Below are 18,168 nucleotides of genomic sequence, written 5' to 3'. Positions count from 1 at the left end.
AAAAAAAAAAAAAAAAAAAAAAAATAGTTGACTCAGCGCAGGCAGCTCGTGACCCACTGGAAACCTTCTCGCGACCCCACTGTTTGAGAAACACTGTACTAGTAACAGGAGCAGCTCCTCTTTTATATAAGGCTTATTTGATTTTGGCAGCCATATTTATAGCTTACTTAGAAAGCCAAATAAATTGGTGTACTTTGGAACATTCTATTCTAGTGATTTATATATTTTTTGTGTTGTAAAATTCATGTTTGAAAGCAAAATGAATTTATTTTTGGAGACCCAGATTTACGAGAAAAATAAGGCTCATGCTTATGTAAAGGTTAAGTGCCGTTTTCGTGAAACAATTAATGGGCTTATTACTTATGACAGAAGACAAACTGCCTCTGTCATCAAAAGTACAGGCGATAAAACTATAAAATTAAAAGAAACAAGATGAAAAAGGTTAATAATTGAAAACTACGAAGATAAGTAATTTGAAAATGGAAATAAGATACGCATTCACAGAAGGCAAAACAAAGAAGGCAAAATTTCGTATTTTTATCTTTTCATCTCACTTTATAAAGCTACATGAGGGCTATCTGCGCTAGCCGTCCCTAATTTAGCAGTGTAAGACTAGAGGGAAGGCAGCTAGTCATCAGCACCCACCGCCAACTCTTGGGATTGATCGTCACATTATAACGCCTCCACGGCTGAAAGGGCGAGCATGTTTGGTGGGACATGGATTCGAACCTGCGACCCATAGATTGCGAGTCGAGCGCCCTAACCACCTGGCCTCTACAGCTAACATTCGGGTAAAAAAATGAAAGATAAGATATAACATTTTTACTACAGAAGCATGTGATATTCATTTAGGGATATCTAGAGATTAAAAGCAGTATTATTATTTTAGAATGAAAATCACCTTTCACTCTGATTAACTCAGTGAAGGCTTTGGAAATTCATAGAAAAATCTATAGGAAAAATACTTTTTAAAAAATTTGGTTTTTATTTTGGTGTACAACAAGCTTGCAATTTGTACACAAAGCATGTCAAATTTTGTGGAGCTACACATGGTAAATTCAGAACTATAATAAACATTATTATGTATAACTTCACAGATACGGTGTCTATTTAATGGTTTCATTGTTTTATCTCACAACTGTGACGTCACACGGTCATTCGGGCATTGCCTCATTAAACTTTGGCAATTTCCGCAGAGTTTCTTTAACAGGAAGTAAAAGTTCATAGTACAGGCCTATACTAACAGCATTGTAATAACAATGAGCTAACAATGAATATTAACAGAAAAACAAAAACATTCTTGTGACCGGTGTCCTTTAAATATTTACCATACGATCGCTTAACCAACTAGCGATAAGTAATCTTATAGGTGAAACAACCCTAATGATCAAAGCAGGACAGATATCGAAATCAAAAGACGCTTCTATAACAACTTATTTTCAAACGAAAAAAATAATTTTAAACGAAAAGTTATGAGAGAAATTTCTATTATTTTATTATATAATTCACGTTATTCATTATAATTGTACGAACAGAATAACAATGATCACAAATACACAGCTATCTCAGAACTAATATAATTACAACGCCAGTGTTTGACTGTACAGAAACAAATTTGTAAATCAGCATCAGACGAGTCAATATGACTGTGTCGTTTTACCCCAAGATTACAAAGGTCCAAGAGCGTCTTTTCATGATCTTAAACAACACTATTAACATAAGAATATGAAATCAAAATAATAATATATCATGTACTTGAAAAATAAAACTGAGTTACGAAAACCCTAACAACATATATATATGATTTTGACGGTTTGAATAAAGTTTTGAGTAAAAGAACGTGTTACGCAGCTTAATTACAGAGAAACAAATAACTATAATTTTAGTTAAGTGTTTCGAGTCACTCTCAATACGCCTAAAGTGTTAGCATACAGTATTTAACTCAGATAATTAAAACGAGGTGTGTAAAGCAGACGAAGAATAAACATTGATAAGATGAAAGATGTGAGATTTTTGCAAAAAAGAAAAACAAATGAAGAACAACAACAAAAGAAACCTGACTGTAATTAATCTTTGACAGATATAAAAGCAAAACGTCATTATTAATGACATATTAACAAGTAGGGGCGTCATGGCTATTATTTTCAGTGCCTAATCTTCTAATACAAGTACATAAAAAACAAATAGAATGTACTATATTAAAACTATTAGAAAAGGCATATTTAGAACATTTCCACGTATATCATATAATTTTTGTATAACAAATATATGTTTTATAAGTTTGTTTTTTATAACAAAATTGATCAGAAAATTTAAACAACATACGGAAAAACAATTCCATTTTTCACGAAAATAGTTGCCAACGGAATGAAAACATCGAGGCCTAAATACTTATCAAGAAGATTCGTGAATTTCTTACAATTGTTCTGACGTTTTAAAGAGTAATTAGATGCAGAAATAAATGATTAAGATTTTCTTCCACCATAGCTTTACTAGCAACAAAACATAATGATACAAATATACTTTGATAGCTGTTAGCAATAACAACAGTTGCTCCCGCTCTAATGATGTTAACCCTAGAGTAAAACTCTCACATGAAGCAATAAGAGGAGGCTACTTACGACTAGCATCAGCAAATCAATGGATTGTCCAGACAACAACTGGGGTGGTAAGATGACCGACCCCCTATCGGTACACATACACGAACTGGACAATCATAATCCAGGCAACAACAACAAGAGAAAGCTACATTTTCTACCTAGAAAATATATATGTATATATATTTATAAGTTAAGTTTTCCATTTCCGACATCGATAATTTGTGAGCGCCACCTATTGAAACATCACGTACTTCCAATTTATTGGATAGGTGAGATCAATATGGATAATAGTAGAACAAAAAAGAATATTCTGAAATAATAATGTTATTGTATCAAGTACCTCAGTTTTTATTAAACAAGAAGGGAGCAAACAACACAAACAGTAAATTGAAATTCGGTGACGAGGAACCCACTTTGAGACTAAATTGTTTCGAAGACAAAGGTATTTGTTACTGAAGGTAATCAATAATAATAAAAAAGTATGGTTAAAATAAACACGTTCTGACATGCAAAATAAGAAGTCTCGTGACTCAAACGTAGATACAAAACATTACTTAATTTGTGGTGGCTCAAAACATTTTCAGATCAAGACAGGAAGCAAACTCCGATATTTCAAATACCCAACGCAATGTCATAATAAACTCGTGATAAGCCCGATGTCTAAATTTTATAAAGTCGTTACTGAACCCATTACATAATAGACTCAAGCAAACCCATTCAAATATTCAAAACATATAAATCTCTATAATAGAAAAAGGGATTTTAAAAGAGAATGTCAGTAATAATACAACATTTAATTCAATTAAGGTCAGAGTAAGTTTTCGGAAATTAAAATTATGTTTGAATTTAAGAAAACGTATTTCACATATCTATATTATGTGAAAAGACGGTCGTTTATAAATTAAAAGACATTAACGTTAACCAGTTATACGAAATTTGTTTTTAAACTTTAAGAGTATTTAATAATCTTAAAGTTTAATAAGATATATATATATCAAACAATGCTTCTCTTAAGTTTATAGAACAAATTTACAAATTATGGAAAATGAAAACTTTGAATAACAGACTGAGTTAGAAACTAAGTTCTGTACACCAAAAAAAATAAATAAAAAAAATGTAACTTGATGCTGTCATCTGGACAACACTTAGATAAGTTCCAATTTGACTCACTACTGAGCAAAAATCTGTGTAACGACAACAAAGTGCCCAGAGAAACATCCGTTCGTTACCACTTTAGCGTTGGCACCACTTACGCAAGTACACACACTCAAAACACTTGAAATAGGGTAAGATTTCCCTTGTGTGTTTTCATGTAAAGCGTTGAAACATTATATGACTTGTAAAATCTGATATCTGGGAAGAATTCATTATATTTATAACATTACGTCGAATACATTCGCATGGAATTTGGAATTTCCAACAAATTTGGAATGTAGAAGCACAAACACCAAGAACAGGTGCATTTATATATGGTAAAAACACAGTTATACCTCCAATAAAGTATTTGGAAGTCCCTAAACTCAAACCAAAATAGAATGTCACTTCAGCATCTTTTCGACGGCTGTATTGGTGTCTTTTTTTAAACTTAAAACCAGCGCCTAAAAAGATTCATTGGTGTTCTCAGAAGTTTACATTTCTTCATGCCGAAGGAGGTAGGTTGTCCAGTACACCAGGTTGAAGAGCGCAAACATAAGTGGAAACAAGATTCGGGACATGACGTCAATTCTCTTAGATCGAGTCGGGAACTTATTAAGCCAGGCTTTGAAAGGGTTGATACTTTTAGGTGGCTGCATATGAACTTCGCACTGTCGAAATTTGTCATTGTGAATGTTATCGTGATGATGTACCAACGGCTTCTGTAACAAAAATAAAACGAGATGAAGAAGAACTTGACACAAATTTGTGTGCTATGCTTGAAGAGAACAAAGACTATATCGAAAATTACAATAACTTTTCCTAATGCTAACTGGAGGAATTGTTTGTACACTTTGGTCTAAGTAAACACAACAAAACATTATGCCAAACACACATTATAAAAATCGTAGTAAAATAATGGGCAACCTTTTGGAAAGTTTCTTCGTTGGAGATGAAGTTTCGATTCACAATAGATACATGACTTTTAGGATGTATGAGCAAGATTATTTCTTGTTCTTATAAGGACACTTAGTATATCCCAGAGTGTTATCGAGGACGAATTTTATTGAATAGACAAGCGCTAGTACTAGCACCAAAGTGTTTAATGAGTCTTAGATAAATGATTATTCACTAAAACTCTTTCAGCTGCATTTTTCGCAAATAAAATTAATTTTGATTGTGTAACGTTTCGTTTCTAAACCTACATCAGAACTAACAACAGCTAAGTTTTCGCATGATGTGGGGTCATAGCTAAAATGTTATATTATTAATATTGCTATAAGAATGGAGCAAGATTATGGACCATGAATTAGTATCTTTATTCAAAATAGCAGATTTTCTATTAATCACTTTGTTCAACTAAAATATTTATTCTGCAGGGTCGATTGATTATTTATATTAGTATGGTTAAACTTGCGATAATAAGTTTTTACTGGGTTATTATAATTATTATGGGCAGGATAGTATAAGCTTTAAGTGATGATGCCATTTGTTGTAAATATTACCCACACATACATACCATGGCAAAAGTTGTAGCGCCATCTTCCAAATGGTCGGGATCGAGTCCAGAATGCTCGATGTCCCACTTTCGCTGCTTTTTGGGGGCTTGTCGAAGTTGGCTTCTGGAAGCATAGTTTACCAGGGCAAACTCCAGCAAGGCCCCGAATACAAAGGTGAGACACACTCCGGTCCAAACATCGATGGCCTTAGTATAGGAGACAGGGGGGAGTGACGCATTGATGCCGGAAGTCTGTGTCGCCATCGTTAGCAGAGTGGTGACTCCAAGAGACACACGGGCTGGAATTGCGTTTTGATCCAACCAGAAAGAAACCCAAGACACAATGACCAGCATACAACAAGGTATGTAGATTTGGATTAGGTAGTAGCTAAATTCACGTTTGAAAACCAAGTCCACCTTTAAACAACTGTATTCACCTGGAAACAGAAGGTTTCATTTCGTATTACATAAGTAAAAAATTAAAATAAAATGTTGTTAAAACCCAAATGATTTTCATGAAGAACTAAAAAAATGTGTATTAAATGCCTAGGACAACGAGGCTGATATTTTTTTTTTATATTTTAAATTTGACAATATATAGAATTGAGGCTTCCGTGAGGAGTTATAGAAAGTTTTGTTTACTTTTAAGCAGAGATTAAACTCCGAAGTGAGCCACGTAGAGAGGATTATTTAATGTTGTTTGCATTGACAGATTATGAAGGATAAATGTCTCGCAGTCTGCGGGTCGCGGGTTCGAATTCCCGTGACACCAAGCATGCTCGCCCTTTCAGCCGTGGGGGCGTTATAAGGTGACGGTCATTCAAAGAGTAGCCTAAAAGTTGGCGGTGGGTGGTGATGATTAGTTGCCTTTCTTCTAGTCTTACACTGCTAAATTAGGGACGGCTAGCGCAGATATAGCTTTGCGTGAACTTCAAACCAAACCAAAACCGTCACACTATAATGCTCCCACGACTGAAAGGGCGAGCATGTTTGGTGTAACAAGGGTTCGAACCCACGACCTTAAGATTGCGAGTCAAGCGCCATAACCACCTAGGGCCTAATGTTTTTAACCACAAATTTTGTTACAAACTTCAGTCGTAAAGCGGATTCATAAATTTTAAAACATAGAACTTTATATGTATTTTACGCAGTAGTTGACAGTAACAATTTATTCTCAGAATTATTTCATGTAAAAAAAGACAAAATAATCATGACAAACATAATGAAAAGTAAGTTAACTATAAAGACCATAACTAGAAATAAATTAAACCTTGAATCCAGTTTTCTATAATAAACTACGAAGAAATACTTAATTCTAGAATTATCGATGGGTAATTTTACCCTAGGCCGTTGACGTTTTAAATAATATTTTTTAAACTATTTATACACTAAATTTCTTTATTGGTCGTAAGGTCTTAAATAAGATATGAGTAATAACAAATTAAACATCAAAACCACCACTACTGCAAATAATCCCATTAATTACTGTTGAAGTCTCTATGCATTTTACATAAAAATGACTGATTTTACCCATTCTTTTCTTTTTGGGTTCATTGTTTCTCTACGCATTTTATTCATAAATTACTTATTTTACCCATCTTTTTTGGGTTATTTCTTGTATTGTAACAAAATTTCTCCAGATGTGGACACAACCGATAGTGACGGTTCGGTACCTTATGTTATGTACTTTATCATCGTTGTTAGTTTGGCCAACTTAAGAAATTTAGACTAGTCCAAAATCCATAGACTAAACTAACAGCGCAAAACAATTTTCATAAGTTGTAAAAGCTAAATAAAAATATGAAAATTAGTTTTAGATATTAAAATCAATAAGATTTAATGAAAGTAAGTTTAACAAGAAATGGCGTAAGTCATTATTAAAAAAAAACAACGACATAGCAATCCAATCGTTTGCTTCTGAAATCCACAAAGCTTACCAATAGACGACACGTGGATATACTTGTAAGAATTCACATACTTTCAGTGGTCCACATCCATCAACAAGAACGAATGAAAGTTTGAAAAAAAACCTGTATGGAATTACTCAAGTGATAATTCTTGTTTGTTTATTTTGTTTTGATACTTTTATGGCTGAAAAGAGAAACACACCTGTATTTGTTTTGCTGGTACAATAGTCGGTTAGGTACTTTTCTAGAGTGAATCGAGGAAGATGTAAGTTTTTGGTAATTTGGACTGGATCTCCTTCTTTCCACTCAAACATCAAATCCTCTGTGGTGTAGCCATCTATAAAGAATACACATAAATGAAATTGTACTTTTAGAGTAACATTTAATTCCTGCTTAGTTGTTTTTGTTAGATTTTCAACTCCAGTTAGTGCATTGCTTTCATTATTAATTGATTCTTAATGTAGAAGCTAAACTAATTAGTTGGAAATACTATGAATAAAGTGAATGTTTCAGAGACATTTTGTCAGAAAATATAGATGTAACATTTTGAAATTTGTTAATTTCGTATTTACACAATAGACGTCTGTTGCAGAAAGTATTGAATTGGAAATTTGTCAATTTCGTATTTGCACAATAGACGTCTGTTGCAGAAAGTATTGAACTGGAAATTTGTCAATTTCGTATTTACACAATAGACGTCTGTTGCAGAAAATACTGAATTGGAAATTTGTTAATTGAGGGAATTTTCTCTGAACTATTACTATGAAATATTAGAAATTCGTAATATTGCTACAAATCATGCATTTTGAAGTTCACCAAGTGATTTTATAAACATCAAGAGTCTTTTGTGACATTGTTGCTTTGGTTACTCTCTAAATATCTTAGTTCGTGATGATTTTGAGTCGCACAAAATGATTAGTTGTAATAACATGAGCGAATGTTTCACCTTTAATGGGTAATCATTATACATCTTATACACGGAACTCTTTCCAACAGACATATAAACTGGCATATTTTTTTTTCTTCAGGTGCAATTCTATCGATGTAATATTATTAAACTACTAAAACATTTTCCAGTACAAATAATTGGAACAATTTATTCGGGCTGTGGAATTATTTAAGGGCATAGTTCATCTGCTTTATATGAGAAATGACAGATGAGAAAAAACTAATTTCCTTTAGGAAAGCTGGGTAGAGGAAACTTCTCCCCTCTTGAAGATTTATTATTTCCTCTTGGTAAAAAATAGTTTTAACTCGTAGAGGATGTCGGTAATAACCATACATTAGTTATTGGAACCAAAATGATGCATTGCTATAATTTAACATTGATTTAAAGTGACCAAACTCACTATCCCGTCATGTAATTATGAAGAAGTTAGTTATCGATTCTAAACGATTATGGAGATTTGATTAACAGCTGCATCCGCATGTGTTGCAGAAATCTTTATGTCAAATACAGGAGTGGACATATATTGATTAGGCCTAGAAAAACGATACAAGTTTGATACAAATGTTTATCTAATTTCCGTACTTTACATTCCAAAATAACTTGTTTCTGTGTTGAAATTCGAATATATCTGTTCTTTCATTTTCGTACAATTAGAATATCTATGGATTTCAATGTTGTTTTATTTTTCAAAAAAACCAACAACAAAGAAAAAAAAACGAGCTTCTAGAGTGAATTATATCATACAAAACTACATAATAACAAAATTGTTGGGAAAATGAGGATAGTTAGCTGTGAATTCTTAAGAAATTGTAATAGAAAATCATCATTAATCGTGATATTTACTGGCCAGGATGCACGTTTATGTTTTCGAATTTATGTAAGAAGGCACATCAAATTATTAACCCTACTTAAACAAAGTGAAATATTTTTTAAATTGTTTGTTTTTTACAGCAAAGCGACACTGCCATCTGCTGTATCCACCGCGAGGAATCGAACCCCTGATTTTAGTGTTGAAAGTTCGTAAATATCCCACCGTCCCACAGGGTGGACATGTTTTAAAAAAACAATTCAAGTTCAAAGATAATTTAGTGATTTTCCCCCGTAAATAAAGTAAGATAATATCTAAGTATATTGTTGTTCCCATTTAGTCTTAGTTTCGACACCTTTATGGGGTATTGCATTTAATCTGTGAATATTTTTTTTTTGGGGGGGGAGGATCTAATACAATTAAAAGCAAGTGAATATTGTACTATTTATTTAATATAAAAGACATTAAGAATAGATATTCAGATAATTTAGTGAATTAACAGCGGAACGGTTTATTTCTTCTGTGAAGAAACATCCATACACGAAATTTCATAAAATCATAGTTTAGACAGAGAGCGAAATAACGATAAAGATGTTTAGAAGGGGCCCTCCATCAAGTTCTAACTTGGTCTTAGGAATACAACCACATCTAATTATTGAGCTACTATTTTAAGTGTGATCACGAATGGTGGTGTGAAGAAAACAATAAGTTTGAGGGGTACAATAAAATCTTTCCAGCAGCGCTAGTGAGATCTAAATTTTTACAAGTACTGATATTTTACAGGATTTTGTTACTCTTCCCCATGTGATTGAGCTTCCCCGGGGAAGTCTCTCGTTAGAGCTCAAGCAAAAAAAAAAAAAAAGACTAAACGGACTAGTAGTGTAAACATTATACTTAAAAGGAGACTAGAACAGTGATAAATACAAAATTAATAATTACTGTATTAAAAATAGTAGACATTTCTGGACTTTTTGGGAAAAGAAACCATGAATATTAATTACTCACAACTCGCCATGATGATAGAACAGGTCTGCTTGTCTAGTGGGTAGTACTTGAGATTCATTGGACAGGACAAAACAAGAGATATTCTGTTAATGAAAATTAGTAGTATGATAAATACTTTCTAAGTACGAGTTTCATCTATAATAATTATTTTCGCCTTACTCTAGTATTATCAAAGTTTGGCCTTACTCTCGATTTTGTATTGTTATAATATGGCGGTAATGGTTTAGGTAATAAAGAAGTATTTTACGTGATGCAACAATGTGGTAATGAATATTCTTCATAATCATTCTTCCAACTTACATTGTAACAGCTTGTTTTTCGTGCATTGTTTGGTGTAACATATTCCTATTAAGAAAACGTTTGTTGTCTTATGAGTTTTCACCTTTTCAAAAACGATGACAAGTAAGAGTAATAATAAAATTCTATTATTAATTAATTATATTATATTAATTCTATTATATAATAATTGCCTATTATTAATTTATTATGATAATAATTGTCTATTATTAATTTATTATGATAATAATTTGTCTATTATTAATTTATTATGATAACAATTTGTCTACTATTAAGTTATTATGATAATAATTTGTCTACTATTAATTTATTATGATAATAATTTGTCTACTATTAATTCATTATGATAATAATTTGTCTACTATTAATTTATTATGATAATAATTTGTCTATTATTAATTTATTATGCGATATGTTAAAACAAATTTAACAAAAATGACAAATAAAGATTGAATCTAAATTACAAATATTTTCAACGGAATTATAAATTAATTAATTCATAGTAATTAAAAATTATACAAATGTAAAAATAAATTATACAGTAGCTCTAAAACACATTCAAGGTAGTTAAAGTTTTATAAAAAATGTTTCGTCCTCAGGCCTACATCTTACGCTGTACATAATATATTAACAAAAGCATAAGGAAGAGTGCTTAAGTGCAATATATTAATTTTCAAGTCAATAAGCATGGTTAAAAAAACTATATAATTTTTGACAAACTTAATCTATGAGTCTTATTAATCTTGTTGAATCACACACAAAAACACACACACACAAACGATGCTTAGTCCTAAGTACACCTAGTTCAATTAAACTTGGTATTCATATTTGGGAATTATTGATTTAACAGATACTCAGATTTGAGGTTTATTGATTTAACAGGTATTCAGACTTGGGGTTTATTGATGTAACAGATATTCAGATTTTGGGTTTATTGATTTACCAGTTATTCAGATTTGAGGTTTATTGATTTATCAGATATTCAGATTTGGGTTTTTTGATTTATGAGATATTCAGATTGGGGGTTGATTTAGTTATTTATCTATCAGGTATTCAGGTTTATGATGTATTGATTTTCATGTATTCAGATTTATGATGTATTGATTTTCATGTATTCAGAATTGAGGCTTATTGATTTATCAGATATTCAGATTTGGGGTTTTTGATTTATGAGATATTCAGATTTGGGGTTTATTTAGTTATTTATCTATCAGGTATTTAGATTTATGATGTATTGATTTTCATGTATTCAGATTTGAGGTTTATTGATTTATCAGATATTCAGATTTGGGATTTTTTATTTATGAGATATTCAGATTTGGGGTTTTTGATTTATGAGATATTCAGATTTGGGGTTTATTTAGTTATTTATCTATCAGGTATTAAGATTTATAATGTATTGATTTTCATGTATTCAGATTTTGGGTTTTTTTACTTATCAGGTATTCGGATTTATGGTGTATTGATGTATCAGGTATTCAGAGTTTCAAAGTAATTACAGCAAGTGACTATATACATATTAAAAGTGAATAAGAAATGTGGTGCTAATCCATTGCATCCATCGAATTTTTTTTCACAAATTATCGAACTCATACTTTAGTCTTCCGAGTAATTCACATAACTACATGTTTTAGCGAGTCTTTCAAAAGAAGTTCAGTTCTTCAAAGTGTTTTGGAGATTAAAAGTAATTTAGTGAGTCATCGAACTCGTATTTAAATTCCCCACTGAGTTGCATATAAATAGCTGTTCTTTGTTGTGTACTAAAACTCTACGCTTTATATTTCCAGAAGACGATCTTTAAAACACAGTTTAGTTGGCAACTTTGACAAAATTACAACTATTCCGATAAAAACATTGGGACAGTCATTAAAGAAAATTTTAACAACGCTGCTGTTATTCTTACCTTTTTTCAGTTTATTAAAATCTGTTTTTGCGTCATTAATGTTTCGAATAAACAATATTGTAATATTTAGTACATTAAAGCAATATTATTTAAGAACGAAACTAAAGTATGAACATCTTTGTTTATTTGTTTTGAATTTCGCGCTAGCCGTCCCTAATTTAGCAGTGTAAGACTAGAGGGAAGGCAGCCAGTCATAACCACCCACTGCCAACTCTTGGGTTACTCTTTTACCAACGAATTGTGGGATTGACCGTCACTTTATAACGTCCCCACGGCTGAAAGGGCGAGCATGTTTGGTGTGACGGGGATTCGAACCCGCGACCCTCAAATTGCAAATCGAAGCGCCCTAACCACCTGGCCATGCTGGGCCAGTATGAACATATTCCTGATAATATTCAGCATGTTTTTCAGATAAAAGTATGACATTATTTAGTTACTTTCAAATAGAATATTGTAATTCTTAATAGTTTCTTATATTTGTTTGTTTGTTGGTTTTGAAATTTGCACAAAGCTACTCGAGGGCTATCCGTCCTAGCCGTCCCTAATTTGGAAGTGATAGACTATAGGAAAAGCAGCTAGTCAAGACCACTTACCGCCAACTCTTGGATTATGCTTTACCTAGGAAAAGCGTTTGGTGAAGGGATTCGAACCCACGACTACCAGCCTGCGATTCGAATGCCCTAACCATCAGTCCATGCCAGGCCTTAATTTCATTTACGATGACAATACAATATTTACCACGGCACTTTATGATTAAGGGAGTACAAAATTTAAAATATTTTGAAGGGACAAAACAAAATGTGGATTAAGCGCATACGTGTGTATATATATATATATCAAGATAAGAGAGCGGTTTCTTTCCATGAAACGTTTAAATGAAATAAATAAAAGACAGTGTGGAGAAACTATCTGTTATTTGTTCACGTACACGTATTTATCACTATTGTTACAAGAATATATCGTGCACATTGTTTCAAATCTGATTAAAAGTTAGCATGATTGTTTTCGCGCACACCTTATACTTGAAACTGATTTATCGTTAGTTGTGAATGTATTTTAAGGTTAGTCACGTGTTTGTTTTGCAGCTATCTTTCATAATTTACGTGCTTTCTCTTATTTCGTCAGCTAAATGTTGATCATTTGCTGTTTATATAACGTTGTTATATTAAGAAAGGAGAAGACTCTTTCTGTTTACTGGATGCAATATCATTTTTATCTTTATTGCTGCAAACCAATTTGTCGTATGTTGCCTACCTTTCTGGATCTGTGGTTGGTTTCATATACACTAATACGTTTTATACGATGTTAACCTAACGAAATGAGATTGCATTGGTCCACTGAAAGGGAATTATATCCTTATCTTATGGTCTTATTTTTAAAAATAGAATTTTTAAAGCCATAGTAAATCATGAAAGCTAATATTAATGTCGTGAGTGACGTTAGTAAGTCAACTATTCATAAAGCAATTTCCGAAAGCATTACTGAAATAGGTTCAGCGAAGAAAAGGAAAAGCATGCAGAAACCTTATACCTACAGAAGTACAAATTATTAGAAGTAAAATGACTGAAATTAAAAATCATTTTCGCAGAAATAGTATTACCATCGCTATTACCAGTTCATAAAGTTTACAATGGAAGTCATCCACAACGATATAGCGACAATAGAGAGTTATTACCACCCACCACCGACTCTTGGGCTAATCTTTTACCAACGAGTAGTGGAATTGACCGTCACATTATAACGCCCCTCACAGCTGAAAATGCGAGCATGTTTGGTGGGACGAGAATTCCAACCCGCGACCCTCAGATTGCGAGTGGAGCGCCCTAATCACCTGACCATGTCAGGCCCCTAATCCGTAAGAACGACACGATTAATTTGTTTATGTACTCGTGGATTGTAATATATTTTATCTTATAAAGTAAACACATGACATGACTGGCCGATTGAAATCATTATCACATAAACATATGCAATTATGTTTCGACCCCTCCTTCTTAAAAAGGGATCTACAAATATAATTGAATAGATATTTTTTTTTTCCACTCTGGCGACATTACATCAACTTTAGCGCCACCATTATTGGTTTGATATATTTTGAATTTCCCGCAAAGCTACGCGAGGGCTTTCTTCGCTAGTCGCCCCTAATTTAGCAGTGATAGACTACAGGGAAGACAGTTAGTCAATACCACCTACCGCCAATTCTTGGGCTACTTTTTTACCAACGAATAATGGGATTAACCGTCACATGATAACGTTTTCACGGCTGAAAGGGTGTGTATGTTCGTTCGACCCGCAGATTGGGAGTCGAGCGCCTTAACAACCAGGCTATGCACGTCATCAGTACACACAATTGAAAGTGTAAAAGGTTTACAATGACATACGTGATAAATGATAATCTTATTCGTTATCATAAAAATGCCTTAGTAATACAGATAACAACGCCTTTGTAATACAGAGAAAAATGTCTTAGTAATACAAAGAAAAATGCCTTAGTAATGTAGAGAAAAATGCTTCAGTAATACAGAGAAAAATGTCTTAGTAATACAGAGAAAAACGTATTGTAATACAAAGAAAAACGTCTTTGTAATACAAAGAAAAACGTCTTAATAATACAGAGAAAAATGTCTTGGTAATACAAAGAAAAATGCCTTAGTAATGTAGAGAAAAATGCCTCAGTAATACAGAGAAAAACGCCTTAGTAATATAGATAAAAATGATTTAGTAAAACAGATAAAAATTCCTTAGTGATACAGAGAAAAATGCCTTAGTAATACAGAGAAAAATGCCTTAGTAGTACAGAGATAAATGTCTTAGTATTACAGAGAGAACTGCCTTAGTGATACAAAAAATATGCCCTATCTTAATACTGAAGCTGTACTACTTTACGTGTCCTTTGTACCCAAGACCTAATCAAAACAGCATAAGAATCACCCTCTGTTACGTGTTATTACAACTTTAATTAGGGTTGAAATTATAATGTCAATCAAACGGTAGGATTTTAAATTATTTATTATTTATCACAGCTTCACTGGTAGCTGGATGTCTAAAGTAATTGAAAGGAAACAAAATAATTGAAGAACTTACCTAATGCTGTACAGAACTTTTCCGTTGGGGTAGATACGAAGTAGAACATTCGGCATGATAATCTTATGAAAATGTCCTTCTTTCTCATTGGCAAAGAACAAATCAGGTTTCCAAATTTTATCTGGATCCGTCAAAGTTAGATAGGCCATCTGCCCACCCATGTCATTAAACATAAGCCTTTCGTCCCACCAACTTTCGCGAAAGGTCATTTGGACACTGTATTCCTGCCAAAAGTAGTGTAAACTGATACCTAGTGTGTTAAGTATGCGGAACCTTATGACTGGTCCCATCTACACAACATATTCGTCAGTGCATGCTATCAATAGTTATGATACTTACTATAAAAAGAAACATATTTAACCTTTTAGATTTTTAGTTCGTACAATATAAGCTATCACATACACGGAAAAGCATTTCTTAAGAGAATAGTGTAATGCAGACTATGTCCGCCTAACTTGCATTTATTTAAAGTAAAAATCTGATAATCGCGTTTAAAAGCATAACATTCAAATTTTAAGTAATGAAATAACAATATACATTCTGGGTTTTAAATGCGAGATTCAAAATATTTAACGTTACAAATAGCGTGCAACGTTGAGTAACATTTAAGAAATTGACTCTTCCATTGTCCGGAGTTAACTACCATTTTGCATATTTGTTTAGTTACAAAACTGAATTCTTCTTAATGTTTTTGTATTGAACTTCAAAGACTGAAAACTAAACACCGTAGAGCTGCGGGAAGTTCAAGATATCATCGTTTTAGTTTCACATGGTAATACATCATGAAACGAATATGTTTGAAAGAAGACGTGTTTGTTGGAGTCGAAAACTAAACTGTTATTTTAAAATACATAAAATTATATTCTGAAATAAAAACATTCCTGTCTACTTTTAGACTCCAAGAGCTGCATCACAGAGCGAATTACTTAATCAGAACTGGGATTAGCAGCACTTAATAAATGAGTTGGCTTAGGTTTTGCATGCATACTCGGCCTTACAGCTCCGCAACGCTAACATTGGACCGAACACTACTTAATATTTCGCAAACAATACTAAGTGTGACCTAGTCACTACGTCATATTAATTAATATTGCTTTGACTTTGCAGGAAATGTATTCTACACCACGCACGACCAATCTAAAAAAAGAAAAGAAACGATACAATAGCATTCACAAATTACAAGAAACAGATATTAATCAAGAAACAAAAAGTTACCATGACGACGTCATCAATTTTGCTGATACTTCTGATGTAGATGTTGACCTTCACCTCAGCTGGACCATCTATAAGGAGAAAAAAGTGGAAATAAACAAAACAAAGGAAAAACGTATTAAGATAGAGAAATGTACAAATACGTATAAAAGCTAATACAAACGATATCGTAAAATATTACTTAATAAAAAGAGTTGATCAGGAGAAAACATAAGCGTTTTGATGAATGTTCGGTATTGCTTCACTTAAAACATAAAGTTGGAAGTACAAAAAAAAACTGAATTAAATTAGTTTTAAACTGAACTATTGTAAACGAAATAAATGAGTTGATAACAAATCAATTTGCGATATAAAACTAACAACAACAGGTTTGTAGTTACATCATTTTTTGAACTTTTGAAATGCAAAGTTCTTATGTAGCTGTAAAGACAACATTTATTAAAGAGTAAGATATCAGGTTAATCTTGAAAACACAGTCCTAAAGTATTTGTAAAGATCATATTTACTAGTCATTAATATATCAGGATAATCTTGAATAGCACAGTCCTTAAGTAGTTATGAAGATATTATATACTAGTCAATAAGATAGCAGGTTAATCTTGAAAAGCACAGCCCTTAAATAGTTGTAAATATAACAGTTACTAGAGATAACTTTCACTGTAAATAGATATTTATTCAACTTTCCCTCAGCGTCTACTTATATTAACTCTCAAGTTGTATACACGCACATACAATTACGAACATTATTGTTATACACCGTCACATGTTTAACATAAAAATGTGATGTTTATACCTCAGTTACAAAGACACACATGTAAATACAGGTTTATCATCATAAACATGACAACATGGTGTGGTCCCGGTTCTTATAGGTATTTTTAATTTCTATTCTATTTCGATTGTCAACATAGTTTGAGTGGTACATCAGAGCTTTACAACTGTTCTCTTCTAATAATTTACGATTGACATTTATTCCCATTCTGAGCCACACTTAAGTCTGACAGATAATACATCCCATTCTGAAGTTACATCTGACAACGAAACCCATTTTATAGTTACGACTTTGTTTTGTCTTACATGTGCGACAATCTTTAATTTTAGCCTGGCTGTTTCACTTGAAACGACTCATGTAGTAGTATTATAGTAAATACCTGTGACACATAACGTTTACGTGGATTAAGTTCATTCCTTCAAATATATCTTTGGCCTTATCTCTTTCGTCGTTAGGTCCGGCATGGATTAGGGCGCTCGACTCACAATTTGAGGGTCGCGGGTTCGAATCCCCGTTCCATCAAACATGCTTGCCCTTTCAGCCGTGGGGGCGTTATAATATTACGGTCAATCCCACTATTCGTTGGTAAAAGAGTAGCCCAAGAGTTGGCAGTAGGTAGTGATGCCTAGCTGCATTACCTCTGGTCTTTCACTGCTAAATTAGGGACGGCTAGCGCAGATAGCCCTCGTGCTAGCTGCCCACCATCTAGTCTTAAACTGCTAAATTAGGGACGAGTAGCGCAGATAGTCCTCGTGTAACTTTGCGCGAAATCCAAACTTTCGTAGTTTTCTCCCTAGGGTTACTGCAGAACAGTTAACAAGTGCTATTAACACAAATAGGCCCGGCATGGCCAGGTGGTTAAGGCACTCGACTCGCAATCTGAGGGTCGCGGGTTCGAATCCCTGTTACACCAAACATGCTCGCCCTTTCAGCCGTGGGGGCGTTATAATGTGACGGTCAATCCCACTATTCGTTGGTAAAAGAGTAGCCCAAGAGTTG

The 18,168-nt window shown here is 32.9% G+C and overlaps 1 protein-coding gene across 1 annotated transcript in view; it reads right to left on the bottom strand.

The window, feature by feature from the left end:
* Positions 1–3,753: 3,753 nt before the first annotated feature.
* The window catches only part of LOC106473548 (glutamate-gated chloride channel-like), a 163,749-nt gene continuing 149,334 nt past the window's right edge, over positions 3,754–18,168 (bottom strand). The window contains exons 5-10 of the mRNA XM_022403080.1: positions 16,401–16,468; positions 15,186–15,409; positions 9,902–9,984; positions 7,342–7,476; positions 5,254–5,669; positions 3,754–4,456 (exon numbers count right to left, since the gene is read on the bottom strand). Of these exons, the coding sequence (XP_022258788.1) occupies positions 4,229–4,456; positions 5,254–5,669; positions 7,342–7,476; positions 9,902–9,984; positions 15,186–15,409; positions 16,401–16,468 (1,154 nt within the window). The 3' untranslated portion in view covers positions 3,754–4,228. The remainder of the gene's footprint in view (positions 4,457–5,253; positions 5,670–7,341; positions 7,477–9,901; positions 9,985–15,185; positions 15,410–16,400; positions 16,469–18,168) is intronic.

Source organism: Limulus polyphemus, unplaced genomic scaffold (genome assembly GCF_000517525.1).
Source record: "Limulus polyphemus unplaced genomic scaffold, Limulus_polyphemus-2.1.2 Scaffold131, whole genome shotgun sequence".
In the NCBI taxonomy this organism is placed as follows: Eukaryota; Metazoa; Arthropoda; class Merostomata; order Xiphosura; family Limulidae; genus Limulus; species Limulus polyphemus.
The sequence above is the reverse complement of the archived record's forward strand: the minus strand, read 5'-3'. Positions and strand labels throughout refer to the sequence as shown.